General features: G+C 40.5%; 1 protein-coding gene across 7 annotated transcripts in view; it reads right to left on the reverse strand.

The window, feature by feature from the left end:
• RECK (reversion inducing cysteine rich protein with kazal motifs) overlaps positions 1-19,498 on the reverse strand; it is a 141,152-nt gene that overhangs the window by 112,323 nt on the left and 9,331 nt on the right. For 4 of the 7 annotated variants that reach the window (XM_073332540.2, XM_073332536.2, XM_073332535.2 and 1 more), the window contains exons 2-4: positions 11,659-11,717; positions 7,265-7,339; positions 1,869-1,905 (exon numbers count right to left, since the gene is read on the reverse strand). The exons of 1 other annotated variant lie outside the window; for it this stretch is intronic. In XM_073332540.2, coding sequence (XP_073188641.1) covers positions 1,869-1,905; positions 7,265-7,339; positions 11,659-11,717 — 171 coding nt within the window. Of the gene's footprint in view, positions 1-1,868; positions 1,906-7,264; positions 7,340-10,814; positions 10,940-11,658; positions 11,718-16,128; positions 16,221-19,498 lie in introns of those variants that run through there. 2 more of the 7 variants (XM_073332537.2, XM_073332538.2) reach the window with 2 other exon arrangements.

The raw sequence follows: 19,498 nt of genomic DNA on the forward strand, positions 1-19,498 counted from the left end.
GTCTAACGTGGAGGGATGTCCTCCATCTAGACACCAGGTTCTGGATACTAGAGGAAGACGACTTCCCTCCCCTGATAAGATTATATTGTGACACAGACCATCTGTGATATGTTCGGCCTCAAAAGAAAGATTTCTCTGCTCCCAGGAGAAGAGGGGACTAGAATTCTAACCCAGAAACCTTGCATTAGTTCAGAAAAATCAAGGCAAACAATTGAAGAGTAGCTGCTCAGCACCAGTTTCCAAACAGCAGTAGCACTTTCTTTACAAACCTGTGTTCTAACAGTATGCATTCTTTTCTTTCAAAAGACCACTGCCCCTCAACTATTCTGTAACTCAAACAAGTCCTCTTAAGCAGGGAAACTAATATCTGCAGTTAACCCTGCACAAGTCAGTTTTCTAGAAAGAGAGATTTGATATTATCCCCAGTTGAAACATTAGCCACAGTCTCTGGAGAAAATACAAAATATTCCTATTTCATTCGAAGATTTCAAGGTGCTTTGCTAAGGTGAGTGTTGTTATCCTCATGTCAAAGATGGAATGAACTGAAGCACAGAAAAGTTAAGTTACTTATCGAGGGTTACAATGTGCCAGTGGCTGTATTGGGCCTAAAACCAGATCTCCTGATAGCTAATTATGTTCTAACCACTAGACAACACTGCCTCCCAAACATTAGTTACAAAATACTCCCACAAGATCCCCATTTTACAGACTGGAAAACTGACACAGACTAACGCCCAGATTTTTAAAGGGATTTAGGCATTGCAGCACTGAGCATTGCAACACCTAACTGATTTAGGAGCTTAAAGTCTCATTTTCAAAAGTGGTACAGGCACTAACGAGGCTAAGCGTCTTCATCACTTTTGAAAATGAGACAGGCATTGCAATGCTGAGCACCACTAAAAATTTGGGCCGAAGTAGTGCAAGCAAGGTTACATAATAAATTAGTGGAAGAACAAGGACTAGAACCTACAGGATTCCTCAGACCCTCTAAATCTACTGGAATGGACAGTTTGACTCCTGAGAACAAGAAAAGCAGGTAGGCTCACTGGTGGCAGGTTGAGCAGCCTGTAAGAAGAACAATTAATAGTCTTCTTTTTTTTCTCCTGTTTCTCCACTTTTTCAGCTATTGTATGCTAATTTTACTCCAAGTTTCTTTGTCCAAAAGGAACAGGAGAGTGTTACTGAGATTATTCTGTGACAAGGCAGAGCAAAATTAGATAATTTAGGAGAGACAAGATGGGACTTGGAGCGCCAAACTATCTTTAATGAAACAGCTACTACTGAATCTCAGTACGACATCATGAATCCCACCCCCATATTCTAGACTGAATAAGAGTGGTATAAATTTGTAATTAAAAAATTGGAAGTTAAGGTCTAGAAGGGGGACAGTATTTGGAGGGGAAATAGGCAATCACAGGACATCTAGAATCTTTTAAAAAGGCAAAGGAGTGCTGGCTCAAGGCTTTTCAATACTTTTAAGGATGAATTCCCAACCCTTGACCTTTTTCTTCAACATATACAAGAAACGGATAAGAGATATTTGAGTAAACATCAATGTAATAAAACTTATTCACTTAACATATTTTCTACATGAGAAAAAATGGTAAGAAAAAAAATTTATTTGCTTTCCAATTTTGACAAAGTCAAAGCACCACAATTTGGGGTAAATGAAACAAACAAACATACATTTCTGGCTTATGTGGAAGCCTTATCAAAGCAAAACTATTTTGAAACATGTACAATATGGAAACTAGACAGATCTGTTGTTAAATTAAGCCTTTTATCAGCAAAGGCAAAATATAAATATTCTAATATTCTAAATATTCTTGAGAATATTCTAATATTGAGAATATTCTAATAGTTCTTACCTGGCAAAGAAGAGTTTATACAACCCCAAACTTCTCCCTGAAAAATAAAATGAAATTAAACAAAAGTCTTTATTTATGATAGATTAAAAGCTTTTAAATATAGAAGATGATTTAGCACTGATACAAAAAAAGTGTCAATACCTCTAAGATAATTGATCTCATGGAAGAACTCTGCCTCCTTCTCAAAAAAACCACACAAATCAGAGACAAATGTCATCAGGTGTTTATTGTCAAGAAAAGGATGATGGGACCTAAAAGGACTCCTCTCACTCTACTGTATTTTAATTAAAAATGAGATTTTGGGGGTTTCTTTTTTGCAGATGCAGAACATACTTTAGACAATGGCAAAAACTGAAAGCTATGGGTGTTTCTACATCCTGGAAGATGTAAAAGTGTGCATGTAGTAGACAACTCTGTCAAACAGTTACTGTAAGTAACTTCCCTTTCTCCTTCAAGGTACCCTCTGCATATTTCCAGCTGTGGAAATATAGCAAGCAGTACTACCACTTGGAAAAAGTGGGCTGAAAGTGTCATACTGCTAAAAAGTTCAGAATTCAAACCAAGATGATGTATCATGGGGGTTACAGTTGTACATAAAGTTATTTGTTTTACCTCTTTCCTTTAAAGAAAAAAAAACACTAAGGAATTACATGTAAAGAGTGACATTAAAAGGAAGATATTTAAGATGCAAAGTCAAGTAGTTGAAAGTTCGGAATTGTCAGACTTATGGCTGCCCGGGCTGTGTTTTGTTTGTTTGGGGGGGTTTTGGTGGGTGAGAAAGAGAGAAGGATTCTATCATATATCCTCAACTCAAGATGGTTTCTAAACTTTTCCCCAAAGTTCCTATTACTTTATCCTTTAAGCTCTCACCCTTAATCCTTTCCATGTAGGTTACAATAATCTATTTTGTATTGGATAAGTATATTTGTCTTTTATACCATCCAAGACCCATCTGTTCAAGGTGACCTTTTGCCACTCGCTGTAAAAATGGCATAAACAGTCTCCAGATATTAGGGGAACCGAATTCAAGGTTGGTTTGCTACTCTCAAACTTCATGTCACACCTGCGGATTAACAGAAGGTAAGGTAGTAGTGGAGGATGAATTCTCTTCTCTCTTCTTAGATTTACAGGGACGTCTTTTATATTGCTGCTGAGAAGCAAAGGATTGTTGTTGCTGCTGATAGCGTTGCCTCCCTCTGTTAACATACAAAGATGAAGAATAATTTGGATAATATTGTCTTTAGATATCAAATGCAGGCACAGGAATTATTCTCTTGAAAGGTGCAAGAGACCCAGAGATCCATCAGTTAATCTTGTGTCTCATTTTCGCTAATACTTCATCCATTTTACAACTAAAAAGTCGAACACCTTCAAATAGAAGGTCTTCAATCTTCATCTTTGTTTCGCGAGGAAGAGAGAAGGAGTATATCACTGCAGCTATCAGTCTTGAATATGCACCAGAGACATCAAAGGACACACACAGCACGTGCCTAGAAACATTCTGACCCTCCTTAATAAGGGCATAAGTCAGTCTGCAGCACTCAAGAATATTCTTGGTAAAGATTGAAATCTTGTCCCACAGGTGAAACTGGTACCTCACCATGACAGCTAGGTAGTTAGCTACCCTCAGGTTTAAAGAAGATGAAAAGAATAGTTTCCCCCGGAATCTATTTCCCCCCCCCTCCCATCTCTGTCATTGGGAGAAGAATATAAATATTCCATTCTTATCGCTACGTCACTGCAGCCACCAACAGAGAATTAGGGGAAAGATGTACATGGAAACAAGAAAACCCTTCATACAGAATCTGATAAAACTTACCTGCTTTTTTTGCATTTCGTTGACAGAAACCCTTCAGAAGAAGCAGAAAAACTTTGTAGAGGTATTCCCCACGGATGACAGAAAGAGGATGAGTTTCCTTCAGTGAAACAGAAGGCAATTTTGAAGTAGAAACCTTCTGCTGACCAACTCTTTGAATTGAATAGCATCCTCAGGAGGTGAGGTATCTGAGGCTATGCCACCATTTTCATCTAGAGAGGAGTTGCCTGCAGGTTCCTGGTCCTGATGCACAATATGGATTTGTGAAGATGCATTATCTTCCTTGGCATATAAGATGTCTTGGATCAGTGTAGGGACTAACTCTTGGTACTGGATTCATTGGCATAGGATCTGAGTGTCTTGGATCAGTGGAAACATCCCTGCTTCAATGTGGAACCGAGATTGTAGCTCTCGAAGGAGGCTGATACGGAAAACTTGGAGTTGACTGGTATGGACAAAGCACCCAGGGAGGCACTTGCCACTCCTGTCAATTTGTCTAGTCCAGTACAGTCATAGTCATGGGATACATGTATTCATGAGAACCCAAAAGAATGGCATTGAGGTTGAGGGTCCAAACAAACAGTTGGATCCAAGTCTTCCTCTGAATGCGATCCAAGCTCAGATCAGACTATGAAATAACTGAGGGTATCACTGAGGTAGATAAATATCCCATACCTACCCGCTAGTGGCTCTTGAGACAACACACCTTGAAAATCTCACATATCCAAGACTGAATATTGCTCATCTTGCATTTTGGACCTCAGCACAGTTTCACCAAGATGGTTGTGGCTGCCTGTGGTCGGAGAGAAAACTACACTAAAACTTTAAGTGGAGACTGAAGTATTGTGGTGGAGCTCCATAGTATTTCAGAAGGTAAAAAAATTGAAAGCTATGGGAATTTTCACATACTGTGTGCTACAAGCTCAAGGGCTCAGATTTGGAGTCCTCTGAACAGGGTTTCTTTAAACAAAATGGTAATATTACAGTTAAGTACATAATTAAGTACATAATGGTTACCCTTAAATGATTTCATTAACATTAGCACGAAGTCACTGCATTTAGTGCTTTTTAAGCAAACACTAGAAAAAAATTGACCATTTCTGTAATACATCATATCAACTGAGTATTACGGCATCAAAGGAAGATTCCATAGAAGCAGAGGTGTATATGCTAGCAGGTCAGGATGCTGGGATAAACAATGAAGAGATAAAAATTTTAAGTGCCTACAAGTGAAGGAATGCTGAACATGTGCCTCTCAAAAGATATGTAAAAAAGTACTACTCACCAGCAGTGAAACAATAGCCAATTCTGGCAGGAACAAACTCTTTGTGATGTTTCTTTTTTAATACAGTACTTACACAGGTATATAAGAAGCTCTTATCACCTTGCTAACATAGTCAAGATCAATTCCCTCTACTCAGCCCTCCTCCATCATCAGCCTCCCTCTCTAAATCAAAGCAGACTAGAAGCCAGCAAAAGGAGATATTGCTGCCATTAGGGGAAAAAGCTGGCTTCTGGCTCTGCTACTAGTCACCAGATCACTGATGAAAGGTATTTCCCTTTCTTTCCCTAAAAGATAACTGAGTTTATTGTGATTACTGCACTGTTTGTGACTACTGCATTGAACCCAATTCTCTAAGGTATTCCAAGTGGCCTCCCAGTCTGCCAGTGTCTGCATTCCACATTCTCTAATGAGTTGCTAGAATGCCTCCTCTATCCTACCATCTGAGAGATTTGGAGAGGAAATTTCATATATTCATGTTCCAGCAAGCAGAAGGCTATACTGGAACACATTTTGTATGTCTTTTGTCTAATATTATCAACAGAGTACTCATGAAAATTTGATAGCAAATAAAAAAAACGGCGGGGGGTGTGGAAGGCAATGTCTGAAAATAATAAGCATGGAGTTAAACTAAAACTGTTAAACTTTTTAAACAGAAAGATACCTAGATTGCTTTCTCTTTATCAAAGCACAATTAAAGATATGAAATACACGGTTGTGGAGCACAATCACACTTTTAAACGATTACTATTTCATGAAAGTATATTCCATTCAGTACTTCCCTCCCACATTTGCCCCAAAAATTGCTAGAGACCCTCCCTTTTTTCATTCAGTTGTCCCCAAAACATAGAAACTCCCCATCCCTGACTCTATATCACTCTTGAAAACACTTTCTTCCATGACATCAATATACCCTAGTTGCCAACTCTGAGAAGCATTAACTCTGTAACATAACTAAATTTAAAATAAAAAGCAAAGTTATCAACACAACGCTATCACCAACTTGCAATCTGGCCAGGAACAGCGAACCACAGCCCCTGGGAGTTGCGTGCAGCCGTGCCTATGGATGGTCAATGTAAACAAACTGTCTCACAGGCTGCCAATGGATTACCCTGATGGGCCACGTTTGGACCACAGGTTGCCCACCACTGACTTACACCATCAGTTTTCAAACAGTGATCTGTGGACCACCACTGATCTGAAAGACTTAACTGATGATCCACAAAAACAAAATGTTTAAAATCATGCCTTTGTGGATTGGGAGGGGAGGCAGTCCATGAGAGGGAGCACTGTAACAAAGTGATCCATGGAACATTAGAACTAAAGAATAACTAGGCCTATACACTGTACATTTAGACAGCAAACTCTTTTGGGCAAGGACTTGGTCTTCACTAGTCTATCAAAAGCCTAGCACATTGCTGACACTATATAAAGTAATAAAAACTGATCAGTAAAGAAAGAAAATTAGAATTTTGTATTGGAATTTTCAAGCAAAACTGTTGCTTTTCTAAGGCAGAAGGGCTTTTGGATTCATTAATCTGAATATTATTTAATAATTATTTTTATAGTAATATAACTGAACCAGCAGTTAGATACAATCCACTCTATAATTTTCTAGTAATTAACGGGAGAACTTTTAGATAGCTCATTCAGATATCCATAATTTTACTTAACCAATAAAAAGATTGCTCCAGATTCTCAGCTATGACTGAGGAGCAGTTAGAACAGCTATAGAGTTTACCTTTGCACTATCCCAATGCTGGACAGGCTGTGTGCCAGGCTTTTCCCCTAGTGAAAATTAAAATAACCTGAAGGCTGCTCTAAATTATGCTGGCTGCCAACAATTCCAAGGAGAGTAATAGCAGCCACATTGCACCAGACCATCTGGCCCAGCATATACAAATCTACCCTCAACATAAGGCAGATCTTAACCTTCACTATCTCTCGTAACTTCTATGAACCCAGGACATTTAGCAAGATTGTCAACTCTCTGATTGCATCATAAGTCTTGCAATATTAGGTCTTTTCTTAAAAACCTAGCTCCCAGAGTCAAGTGATTAAATGACAATCTCATCTTTCATTTTAAAAAGTTTTCTAGACCTCACACTTTGGGAGGAAAAGCTTGAAAACAAACCCTAAAGGATCAAAACCCAAATAAAATGAACCCAAAATTTATTATATTTAAATTTCAATTTTTAAGCCAAATTTCATGATTTTTGAGACTTCACTCATGGCTTTTGAATGTTTAAAATTGTCGATACTGATTCAGCAGTTTTATCAAAAACAGTCAAGGCTTACCATTGACTCTGGGCAATATTCTGGTGCCCGCTGCAGCAAATGTTTCAAACGGGAATCACTTTTAGAGGATAAAATCTGTTACAAAGAAGATCAGAAGATAACACATTTTTAAAATATCAGAACTAATTAGGAAAAAAAAAGTATAAGTATACATTCAAGCTCATTTGACTTCTTTTTTAAATTTTGTTTTCCTAAATTCACAGTTTGGTTTTATTTAATTAGTAAGTTTTTGTGATAACTTTCATTACCAGTAAATTTGTGTAGAAACGTACATAACACATTCATATATAAAGAAAGCTTACTTATAATTTGAGTTTACTGGACAATCTTTCAGACATACAGCACTTGTTTTTGGAGAGGGAAATAAATTTTCTTCTTGTTTCTAAAAATGGAATATATATTCTCCTAATCAGGAACTCTTGGTCCATTCAACAGCATGAGATTGATAGTAAAAACCACAGGTTAGACTGTAGCAAAAGTTATAATATGGAGATCTTTAGGGACTCAGAGTAACAAAGCTGCTAGGACCTAATTTCATGCTTCCTCGCTACAAGACATTTTATAAATACACTCCAGCTAACTTGTGACTGAAAACAAGGAATTACTTTACTGCAGTTCCACTTCTCTAAATGTATCATTTGACTGGATTCCTACCCTTTGGTAAGGAGTGCCTGAAATTCATGTAGCCTTCAAAGATTTTTTGGCCCTCGGAAGCATAGGCAAGCCAGTCTCATTCTAAAACCAACTGCCAGTGCCTCAGTGCCCTTTAGAACAACCAATTTCAGCTCCTTGGTGACTGGAAAGTAGAGAGCTCCCCAAGTTATTGAGCAGAAAATGGACAGCTTCCCAAATTATATATGTAACAGATGCCCAATGAATATTTATGACAGTTTCATCCTGGGGAGGGGAGGGAGGTTGTCACTAAAAATATTACTCCCATTTCCCCCAACCATGACAGTTGCAAGGTGAGAAGGAATCAAGGCAAATGATATCGTCAGACAAGTTACTTATCTTACAGTGACTGTGGTTCTTCAAGACATGTTGTCCACATGGATCCCACTCTGTGTGCAAGTGCCCAGAGATTCGATTCTTTTGGCAAGCAGTGTGCATTAGGGCCATTCCTATACCCTGGATGCCCTCATGCCTCTTCACCCTAAGACAAAGTGTGGAGCTGGCCCAACTGACTCTCAGTTCCTTTGCCAATACAGAATCCTGGTAGTACAGAACCCCATAATTGTGGGGAAGGAAGGTGGGTTATGGAATCCATGTGGACAACATATCGAAGAAACAGAAGTTCCAACAGAGAAGGCCCTCTGCTACTGCACACCCCACGTCCACCTCATGGCAGCAGTTTGTCCTTGTTGAAAACTGAGCCCTTGGAGAATACCTTCCTTCCCCCTCCCCTGCCATCCCTTTTGGCAATCACCTTTTTATTTTTGGAAGGCCTGGAAGCAAATTATCTCAGGCCACTCAGTCTTGGAGATTATTAACGTGGGGCACCACATTCAGCTTCATTCCCTTCCTACCCTCAAACCCTGTGTCTCCCATTTAGCAGCAGCATCAGCTCATCATCCTTACATCCACAATCATTTTACCACTCTACAGTTGCTAGATTCCTCATGGGCCTTATTTATGCATTTCCCCCAGTCTAGGAGCCCCCTCTCTCCCAGGACCTAAATATCATGTTAGTGTGATTAACGGGACATCCATTTAAGCCCCTAGCAATTTTTTCCTCTATACACATGAGCCGCAGGTTGCCCATCACTGCTCTATACCATCTATGAAAATTACTTTTTCAGTAGCTATAAAAGCAGCTTGAAGGATAGTGGAGATTCGGGCCCTCATGACTGGTCCACCTTAAATGGTGTTCCTAAAGACAAAAGGGATCCTTAAACTTATTCCCAGATTTTCATTTAAATATTTATTTCACAAACCCCACTCCAACCTGGGGGCAGCCAAATTCCATACCCTTGATGTGATTAGGGCTTTTCCATATTACTTTGAGAGAGTAAAACCCCAGGCTGCTTGCTGAATTTGTAACGAGAGAAAGGTCATGCAATATCCATCCAAAGACTATTTAACAGAGTATCTAAATTACATTACATCATGCAAGGAGTTGGCTAGATTAGATCCACCCATGTGGCTTAGAGCCTACTCCACCAAGTCTCATATAGCTTCTCTCAGAAGCATACCAATTTCAGAAATTCGCAGGGCAGTTAAGTTGGGATCAGTACAAACTTTTCCCCAGCACTGTTTCTTAGCTGAAGCCTCAAGATCTGATGCCTGCTTTGGCACAGACTGTCCTGAAATCATAATTTAAATAGGACTTCTTTAGCACCTACCTCCTGATTGGGATCATTGCTTGGTAGTCACCAGAATACATGTGTACAATATTTGAAGAAAGAATGGTTATTTATCCTCTGTGGTTCTTCCTCAGCAGCTCCAATTATATATATATGTCTGGATTATAATAATAGGTGGAGGGTCTTTATCTAGAGGAGCTTTGTGATCTGGCTTGCTTTCTCCTGTGGGCTAGCAGGTAAACTTTCAAGGGATGGGGAATGTTTCTCAAATCTTTCAGAGACTAGAGGGCTTCATCAGTTCTTGTATACAAGAGCTCACAACCTTCAAATGGGAGGTCTTCAAGTGTTGTCTTGACCTCCTCTGATATTCCTGAAGATTGTACCAAGAAACCCAGATCATCAATGGAGGTGGCCACTGATCATGCTGCAGAGATATTTGAACTACCAATTCAGCTACAGCAGACTTTAGTTCCTCCTAATGTTATTGAAGGAGTTTCTCAAACTTTGATACCCTGTCCTAATTAAGATAATCATATTTTGACAGAAGCACCTGGTAATTTATAGTGCTTATCTGTAGGCTTGACAAGAAGTAATTTTTCCAGAAAAATAAATTAATTTTTTATATCCTTGTCTTTTGGAGTAAATTTTGGGGGTCCCTGTTATCTGGACCTTTGATGCATTGCCACAGCTATCAGAGATCCAGGAACTGGGTGCACGTAAAGATATTCAAACCCACTTGAAAGGACTTGATCTATATTTTCAGAGGTAGATGCACCAGATGCCAAAGTCTGATAATTTTTTTTGGGGGGGAAGAGGGGCTGACTCCCACAGTAATAAGTAAGTGGGCTGTAAAACTCTGGTCAAATTTCAGTTGCTGTGTTTAGTGTGAAGGTGCTGAGTGGTGTTGATGGCCACAGGAGGTCAGACTAGATGATCTGGTGGACTTAAACTGGTGGATCTTTCTGGACTTAAACTCTATGACTAAGTAAAATCAATTTATTCATGTCTGAATATTGGTGACATCATAGCAGAAAGAAGACTTATCAATCCATCACTAGCTTCATGTACTTAGCAGCTGACATCCCAGTGATCTGCCACATACCATCTCTCTCCAGTCATCCCCTACTACCACCATTCCTTCTATGTTAACTTGCTTTAGGGTATTTCCATCTCTGTGCCTGATGTGACCTAAGTTCATGCCTACTGATTTCTGACAACATGGTCTGCTTCTCTCCAATATTTCTTACACAAGCATTCATCTCCTTTGCCATCCAGGAGATATTCATGAGTCTTTGGCAGCACCACATCCTAAATGCTTGAGTTTTCTTCTTGCCAGCAGCATTAATTTCCTGTGATTCACATCCATAAGTCACTATGGAAAAAATTAAGCTTCTTTTAGCCCCATGTTAATTAGCATGTCCAGCCTTCTAGACATGAAGAAATGCAGAATGTTCAAAAGCTTATGTGATATTTCCTACATTAGCTCCAGGACTTCTAACTTATCTGCCATGAACAATTTTGAAATCATCAAACTGAGTGGAAGTAGACAAAACTATTCCCTCATCTGGTGAAGAAGGGAAGACTGCTGCTGGTCTCAAGTGCTCCTTCATTCCAGGCGCTCTTCCTGGTGTAGAGTCTGAGTCTGTGCCAGCTGTCACTCAAGCCACTTTACAAGGGGAGGGACATCTAACTCCGGGGGGGGGGGCAGGAAAAGCAGGAGGAGGTAAAGGATAAACTAAGAAATCAGTGTGAATCACATCTGTAAGTTTGATGCTTCTTGGTCAAATTCTGACCTAAAATATGCACATGCACCTCCCACTGATTTCAATGTGAGTTTTTACATATATCAGAGGGAAGAATATCGCTTTAGAAGTTAAAATCTGTTCATTAAAACAACAGAACTATTACACAGACTACCAAGGTCTCTTGTGACATTCAGTATCTACATGTACCGAATATAAATATTCCCTGTGGGAGTGAAACCCTTATCAATTTCAGGTCCACTTTTCAAGTAACTGTTAAAATCTTGAATATACAAATACAGAAGTGAATCAATTTTCGTGCTACTGCCCAAGTTTAAAACAAGCTTACCTGTTCACAAACATCACGGCACATTAAGTTATCCTTTGCATGATAACAACATGACATACCTACAGGAAAAATGAAGAATTCCTTAGCATCAGTAAATAATTTAAATAGACACAGTGAATTTAACTACCTTTTTAATGTTCTATATAAGTTTTGAAAAGTAACTGTTTATGCTTTTCCACTCTGCAGTTCATCCATGTTCTTTAATGTTTAGAATTAAAATTCAGAACTCAAGAGATGCTATATATTGAACAGTCACAGAATGTTTACAATGCCTAAGGTGGTCCATCCAAGACAGGATTGAAGACTACTACCAAAACAGTGTAGGAAAGCTGTTCCTGAAGTGATTGTACACAGAGGATTTAGACCCCAGGGCTGATAACTTAACAGCTTTCACCAGAACTAAATTCACTAGGATATATACTTTAAAAATTTACAAAACTGCAAAAATCACATCAGAGTAGACAATTTTCTGTTTTAAATCCATTTGGCTTATTATTAAACTAGCACAAGAATAAATGCCAACATCCATTACATGTCAGATTTGATATATTTTAAGATACATACAGGATGGCTCCTATAAATCAAAAAGCCAGAGGATCAGTTTACAAATATGAGTTCTTTGATTGGCTTTATAATTTTATTCTGCTAGGTTTAGCTTCCTACTTTAGATCATACTGTTGGATCATATTAAAGAAGTTCTGTATTAAAATCACAAATGAGTTTGATTCCCCATAGTTTAAATTCCAGGGTATTACTAATTAAGAGGTCTCTCGGTTTTTGGTACTGTTTCTCTCCCTCTCTGTGTGAAACTTGCAAGCTGCTAATTGTGTTAGTACATTCTAAGACAGAGTCTGTTCTCAAAGCAATTCTTTGTAACAACTACTCACACAGAGAGAGACTCAAAGCAATATTCTGTAACAACAGAAACAGCACCCAGAGACTCCCCGCCCTTTTGTTGTATTCATCTCGCTTTGTTAACAATTGTGATTAAAATAGAGATAGAGGATGTATGTGGATGGATGCTTGGTGTGGATAATAACTGAACAATCAGGGAGGTGCCAGCCTAAGAATCTAGTGTCCATCGGCTGAAGAAGGCGTCTAGTGGAAATAACCAGAGGACCCCCGGAGGGCAGACTGGAATCCACCCAACAGCCTCAAGAATGGGAAAACCAAAGAACAAGATAACATCTGGCAGCACGGAGCAGTCAAGAATGTGCCATCTGCTGATTGATTCAGCAACAACATGATGAAGCAATTCCCATAGACTGGCATAGGAAGAAATTTCTATAAAAATGGACTCTAGAAAGTGAGAACTTTGGGGTCTGATTCTGCAAACCAATTTCCAGGAGCGTCTGATGAGCATCTGACAAGGCCCTGCTCCCTCCTCATGTCTAGGCCGCCTGGCCAGTGGCTTGGCATGAGCAACTCTAAGGCTGGTACCTATGATAACAACCTTGCAGAACCCTGTGTGTGTGTGTATGTATGAAGGAATGTGTGAATAAATATGAAATTGAATGGAATGTTACAGCTATAACTAACTGCTTACTATGATTCTTTCTGTATTCACAGTAAATGTGGCATTTTGCCTTTTCCCCTTTAATAAGATCCTGCTGGTTTTTATTTTATTGGTATAACATACAGGATGGCTCCTATAAATCAAAAAGCCAGAGAATCCGTTTACAAATATGAGTTCTTTGATTGGCTTTATAATTTTATTCTGCTAGGTTTAGCTTCCTACTTTAGATCATATTATCAAATATAACTCACTGTGATCCAAAACTCACTGAAGTCAATGGGAATCTGCAGCAGTAGAAGAGAGTGTATATATATTATATTTTAAAAATTCCAAAACAAAACACTCCACTGCACATGCTTCTCCCCCGGAAAGAAGATGAGAAAACACATATGACAGATGTTAGTCATGTTGCTTAATGTGCTACTCCAAGTTGCTCAGATACTATGTTGATGAGTGCGAAACAGGAACCTATGCAGAACAGAATCCTAAGGGAGACCAGAGGTCAGACTGGGGGCTACAGTCAAGAGCCAACATATGGCTAGAAGCAGTGGGAGGGAAGGGAATTGAGGACAGACCACTATCTATATCAGGAGGCAAAGAAAGAATGGAGTATACTCTCTGAAGTAGTCTCAGAGGGAGAGCTAGCAGACTCATTCTGTGAACAGACTTTTTTAGCTAGGAAGAGATAACCTGATCTGATGATTCTATGTAGGCTTGTCAGCCTAGCACAGTAGACAGAGAGGCCACTGGGAGCTACGGGCGGCTGTGCCTGCAGAAGGTCGACGTAAACAGTCTCACGGCCCACCAGCAGATTACCCTGACAGGCTGTGTGCAGCCCATGGGCCGCAGGTTACCTACCACTGATATATACATATACACAAGTGGGTAAGAGTGTGCATGGAAGTGTGTCTCTAAGGGCTTGTCTACACTACCTGCTGGATCGGCAGGCAACGATCGATCCAGCGGGTGTCGATTTATCGCGTCTAGTATAGACCAGAATGAGGAGCACAAGCGGATTCGACCGGAGAGCATCAGCTGTTGACTTACCGCAATGAAGACACCGCGGTAAGCAGATCTAAGTACATCAACTTCAGCTACACTATTCACATAGCTGAAGTTGCATATCTTAAATCAACCCCACGCGGTAGTGTAGACAAGCCCTAAGCAACACAGAGGTTGCAAGCTGAAGCACTCAGAAGTCAGGAAATGCTGAAGTTAAGGCTGCAATTTTAACTGCCACTTTGCTGTGCTCTTTTTTACAAGATAATTTCTCCCTCGTGCAAAGTACAATTTGGGCAGTGCAATTAATGGAGCAGCAGTTCAATATTTATTTTCATCCTCACTGTTCAATGAGTGGAACCTTAACTCATGTGCTATATTCTATATATTAATAGATTATAAAGAATGAAACAGCACTCTGCCTAATTTCACACACATACATACACATTAGAGCAGAGGTCCCCAAACTGGCGTGCGGAGGAACGTTCAGGGGGGAATGGCAGGACCCAGAACAGCCCCCCATGGGGGCAGGGAGGGAGTGCCACTCAGCCCCTCCCTACTCCTAGCTCTGTCCAGTCCCGCCCCCTGCTGCAACCTTGGCTCCCAGCTCCACATCTGGCCCGCTCCCAGCCTCAGCACGGCTCCACTCCTGCGCCCACCCCCAGCCTCGGCAGCTGCTCCATTCCCAGCTGAGGGCCGAGGCTGGGGGCGGGAGCAGAGCACACCTCGCCACGGGTTTGTCTCTGTCCCAGCCTCAGCCGAGGCTCCGGCCCCAGCCCCACCTTCAACTGCTGTCCCAGCCTCAGCCCCCTTATCCCTGTCTGCGTCCCACCACACACACACCAGCCACAGCCCTGCTCCTGGCCCTGGCTCTGGGGGAGGGGCAGGAGGACACAGTCAGGGGTAAGGTGGGGGCACAACCCTGAAAAGTTTGGGGACCACTGCATTAGAGCATGCACGTACAGTGCCAACAGAACGTTAAGAGAGCATTATTTAATGAATGGAAATTTCCACTCAACTACGCATGCATCTATGTGCGGTGCCAACATAATGATGCAAGATTCTACTTTTTTTTTTTTAAAAAAAACAAAACACAAACCATCATTGTGTAACAAAACCGCGCACATGTATGCATACCCCATGCATTAAACTCCTTGTGAACTGGTCTAAATGGATTTCACCAGACTAATAAAATGCACGTTACTCCTGGGGGCATTCTGCACCAAAAATTAAAAATTCTGCACCAAAAAATTAAAAATTCTGCTAATGTTATTTGTCAAAATAACACTACATAATCACACCAGTTTCTATTATTTTGGTAATTTATTTCAAAATACCTGTCAGCAAGTATGTCTGTAACAATACAGACACACAAAAAATTCACCCAGGAGTAGAGAATTAAAGAAACTGCTATGACAACCCAGTTCCTGCTTCTGTGACCCCTTCCCTCCCCCCGCCCGAGCCCAGCCAGGGGGCCATACACCCACAACATCTCCACCCCCCAGAGACCAGCCATGGGCCCCCCACCCCGGCCCAGATACCCACATCCCCTCTCCCACCCAGAACCCAGCCATGCCCCACCCCCTTGCCCAGACACCCGCTCCCTCCCCCCAGGATCCAGAGGGAGAAATAGCCTGATGCTTGGTCCCAGGCTTGCATGGAGTTTCCTGTGCGCTGCCCTCTCCTTCCCCCAGGGCACGCTGGGAACTACAGTTGCCAGGAATCCTCTAGCTCCCTCCCCCCAGCAGTGTCTTCTATGTGTGAGCTCAGCTCTGCTGGGTCCAGCAGTCCCTAGTGGCAGCTAGCAGCACTGCAGCCCATTTCTGTGCAGTAAAGGAAACTCTGCATGCACATTAATTTCTGCAAAATTCTGCATTGCGCAGTGGCACAGAATTACTCCAGGAGTAGCACATGTAACATACAGATGATATACTAGTCAAATGCCACATTTATACCTGTTCTCATTGTGGAAAAGGAAACAAGTCCTTGCTGACACTTCTGGCACTGCAAGGAACGAACAGATGTCGCAGGTGGGGCGCTGTGAATTCTCAAAGGAAGAGGAATATTTGCAGTTTTGAGGGAGACCAGCTTCATCATAAACAGGTTGCATAATGTTCTTAGTTTAGTAAATATTTTATTTAGCTACGGTATAATTAAGAGCAGCTTTCCTTTAAACAGTCTTTTAGCATTTCTAGTATAAGGCAGTTTTAGGAGATTACAACTATAAAATAAATTAACTTCAGCTTGAAATTTGGCAAAAACAGTAACTTAGCCTTGAAACAAAATATATTTGTTTTTTAAAAAATGTTTTATAGCGAAACAGATTCAGCTGCTAAGCAATAGCATTGCAAAAAGTAGAGTTCACTGGCTTTGCATTTTTTAAGATTTTGTAATGGAAAAATCATCTAAGGTCAACTGCCAAAAAAACAGGTAGAACCACTACTGGCTACTGGATAGATTATCTACTTAAAAAAAAAAATCAAAAGTACCATAAAATATTCCATTATAAAACACAGTCAGTAAGGGATATTGCCACATCTAGAATATTCAAGAATTCACAAACAACTTCATACAGTCCAAAATACAAACAGAATTCTCATAATAAACTATACTCCACAATAACTGAGATTTAATACGTATGAGTCATCAGCATTTGATTTCCTAAAAGGTTTCCATTTGGCCCTGATGGCATCCAATATATAAATCAAACTGGAAAGTCATTTCATTTTTGTCTCTCCCATGGTTTTTATTCTGTATTTGTACAGCACTTATCACAGTGGGGTGTTGGTCTAGGACTAGGGCCCCTATATGCTGAATATTGTTATTTATTATTATTTGTATTACTGTTGCAACAGCCAGTTTACCAAGGAAAGTGTCCTTTTCCAAAACAAGGCCATAGTCTGTATGAGTCTCACGTAATCTGAGAGTTTGATACGTAGGAAATAACTCCTTGAGGTAGGAAAAGGAAATAAGGCTTACCCTCCTCGATTGTATATCAAGTAAAAACACAGAAGGGTCTAAAGGAATGTTGCCTCCTCTGTAATATTTCACTCTATTTATACAGCCAGCAGGGTACTAAATCATTTCTCTTTGTTTACAGTCCTGTCAGACATTTTTCAATCTCTGTGATTGTGCTCCAAAACAAAGCTATTTTGAATGTTTCAAAACCAAGAGATATTCTATCAAATACTTTATTAAATTCTAAATGTACCTACTATACTCCCTCTATCCATTAATTTGGTAATTCTATAAAAAGAATACAATCAACAAGTTTGTCTACAACGATTTGTTCTTTATAAACCTAATCTGTTTTCTGTTCATGGGTCCATTATGCAATAAAAATCTGAAGAGGTTCTCTCTCAATGTAATCCATTATATTACCAAGGACTGAAGTTACGCTTCCAATTTGACATTACATTCACAACTTCACATGAAACTAAGTCACGATTGTAAACCTTCAACTCTAGTAAGGGAATATGAATGCTACAGTTTAATATAATACTATAACTGATGTTTGCATATGGGTGGCGGTCCCTCTGCCATATGATGGTTGAAGCAGCACATGAAGAGAAATCCTCTACTAAAAAGTGAGTATGGAGGACAGTGCACAAGGAAATCCTTTTAGGGAATAAAGATCTACAGCAAAATTATTTGAACCCATATTAGTATAGCCTTGTAAATCTCCAATTACTTTCCCTAGGTAAGTGGGTAATTTGGGCATGCAAGTAGAAACTGACCCTTTTAGTGCTTGGACTGCTGCTCTGCCAGTGGCTCTCTTAAGAGACACTAAATACTTGCAAGCAGCTCCATTCTTCCCAGGAACTCTGGACTCTTATTACAACCTCATATATCAAGGAGTGGGGGAAAGGATGGAAAATGGATTTGCCGAGCCATTAGGACAGAAGCCACCTACTTTATAAAGCACATTGGTATGGTCCCAGTCCCAATGGACAGTAGGGGGAAGACAACCAGTAGGCCTGTTTTTAGACTCCGCAAATGCCCCTCCACACACACACACACACACACAGAGCAACTTTCCCCACAGGTGCACACGTCTTCTTCCTAGACGCCTCTTTGACAAGCCACCACATGTTTTTTCCCTTGGCCCCCTCCTCCTCTTCCAGTTTCCAGGATCTGTTCTTGCTCCAACTTTTTTCCAATATATTTACAAATGACTTGCTTCCAATATCTTAAGTATGCAGAGGACATCTGCCTTGTTTCAAGAGATATACACTTCAAGAAAACTGGGGACAACCTGACATGGAAGCCATCATTGGCTATTGCAAGAAGTGGAGATTTAAGCCCAGCGTGTCAAAGACAGTATCATCAAGCTTTCATCTCAACCATATCAATGAACTCAACATCATCTTATATGGAGAATGACTGGCTCATGACCCTAAGTCAGTACATCTTGAAGTAATTCTAACTCACACGCTTACCTAACAAGGACCACCTAATCAAGGAAGCTCAGAAGATAAAGAGCAGAAATGGTCTCCTAAATAAGCTTGTGGGCTCAACTTGGGGAACTAATGAGTAAACACTGCACAGTTTGGCACTAGTTCTCTGCTACTCAGCTGGAGAATACTGTGCTCCTGTACGGCTAAACTCTTCCCACACAAAGCTAGCTGGTGTACAACTGAATCAAACGATGAGCATAACAACAAGAGAGACCAACAAATACCAAGTGATACGAGTCCTCTTTAATATCCTGTCTCCTAACATCAAGCCTCATATTACAGCAAAGAACCTCCCTGACAAAATTCAGAAGATACCACAACTACCACTTTTCAAAGCTATATGGGAAGCCCCTCATCACTGACTCATCAGCAGAAGACCTATCTGTTTACTATATTGCCAACCATCTCTACAGCAGACACTGCCACTCCGTGACAAGCAGAATGGTAATGATCTGCTCTCTCTTAAGAAACTCCCTCCCCATCACTCAGTCAGATAAGCAACTGCCTGGCTTCGAGCTGCCATGCTATGTCTGTTGCAAGCTGAACCATTTCAGATGAGGGTGGGTGAGGTAGGAGACTCATGACCACACCTGGGGGACGCAAACAGCCCTCAGTGCAGCAGCAGAGTGAAGGATGTTGCACACCTATTAATTAGCTGCTCATCTCATGCTGGTCTACCAGGATGACTTTCCAGAATCCACACTGCTGATTCCAAGGCTACTGAATGGCTAAAACATGTGATGCCAACCTAAGCCCTTTTGACATTTTTCTTTTTTCCCCTCACTTATACATCTCTGTTTTATCTCCTTACTTCGTATTTTGAACTTTTCCCCATTTTACTGTACCACTTGTACATTTGCTAATAAAA

This window comes from Lepidochelys kempii, chromosome 2 (assembly GCF_965140285.1).
Source record: "Lepidochelys kempii isolate rLepKem1 chromosome 2, rLepKem1.hap1, whole genome shotgun sequence".
Taxonomy (NCBI): Eukaryota; Metazoa; Chordata; order Testudines; family Cheloniidae; genus Lepidochelys; species Lepidochelys kempii.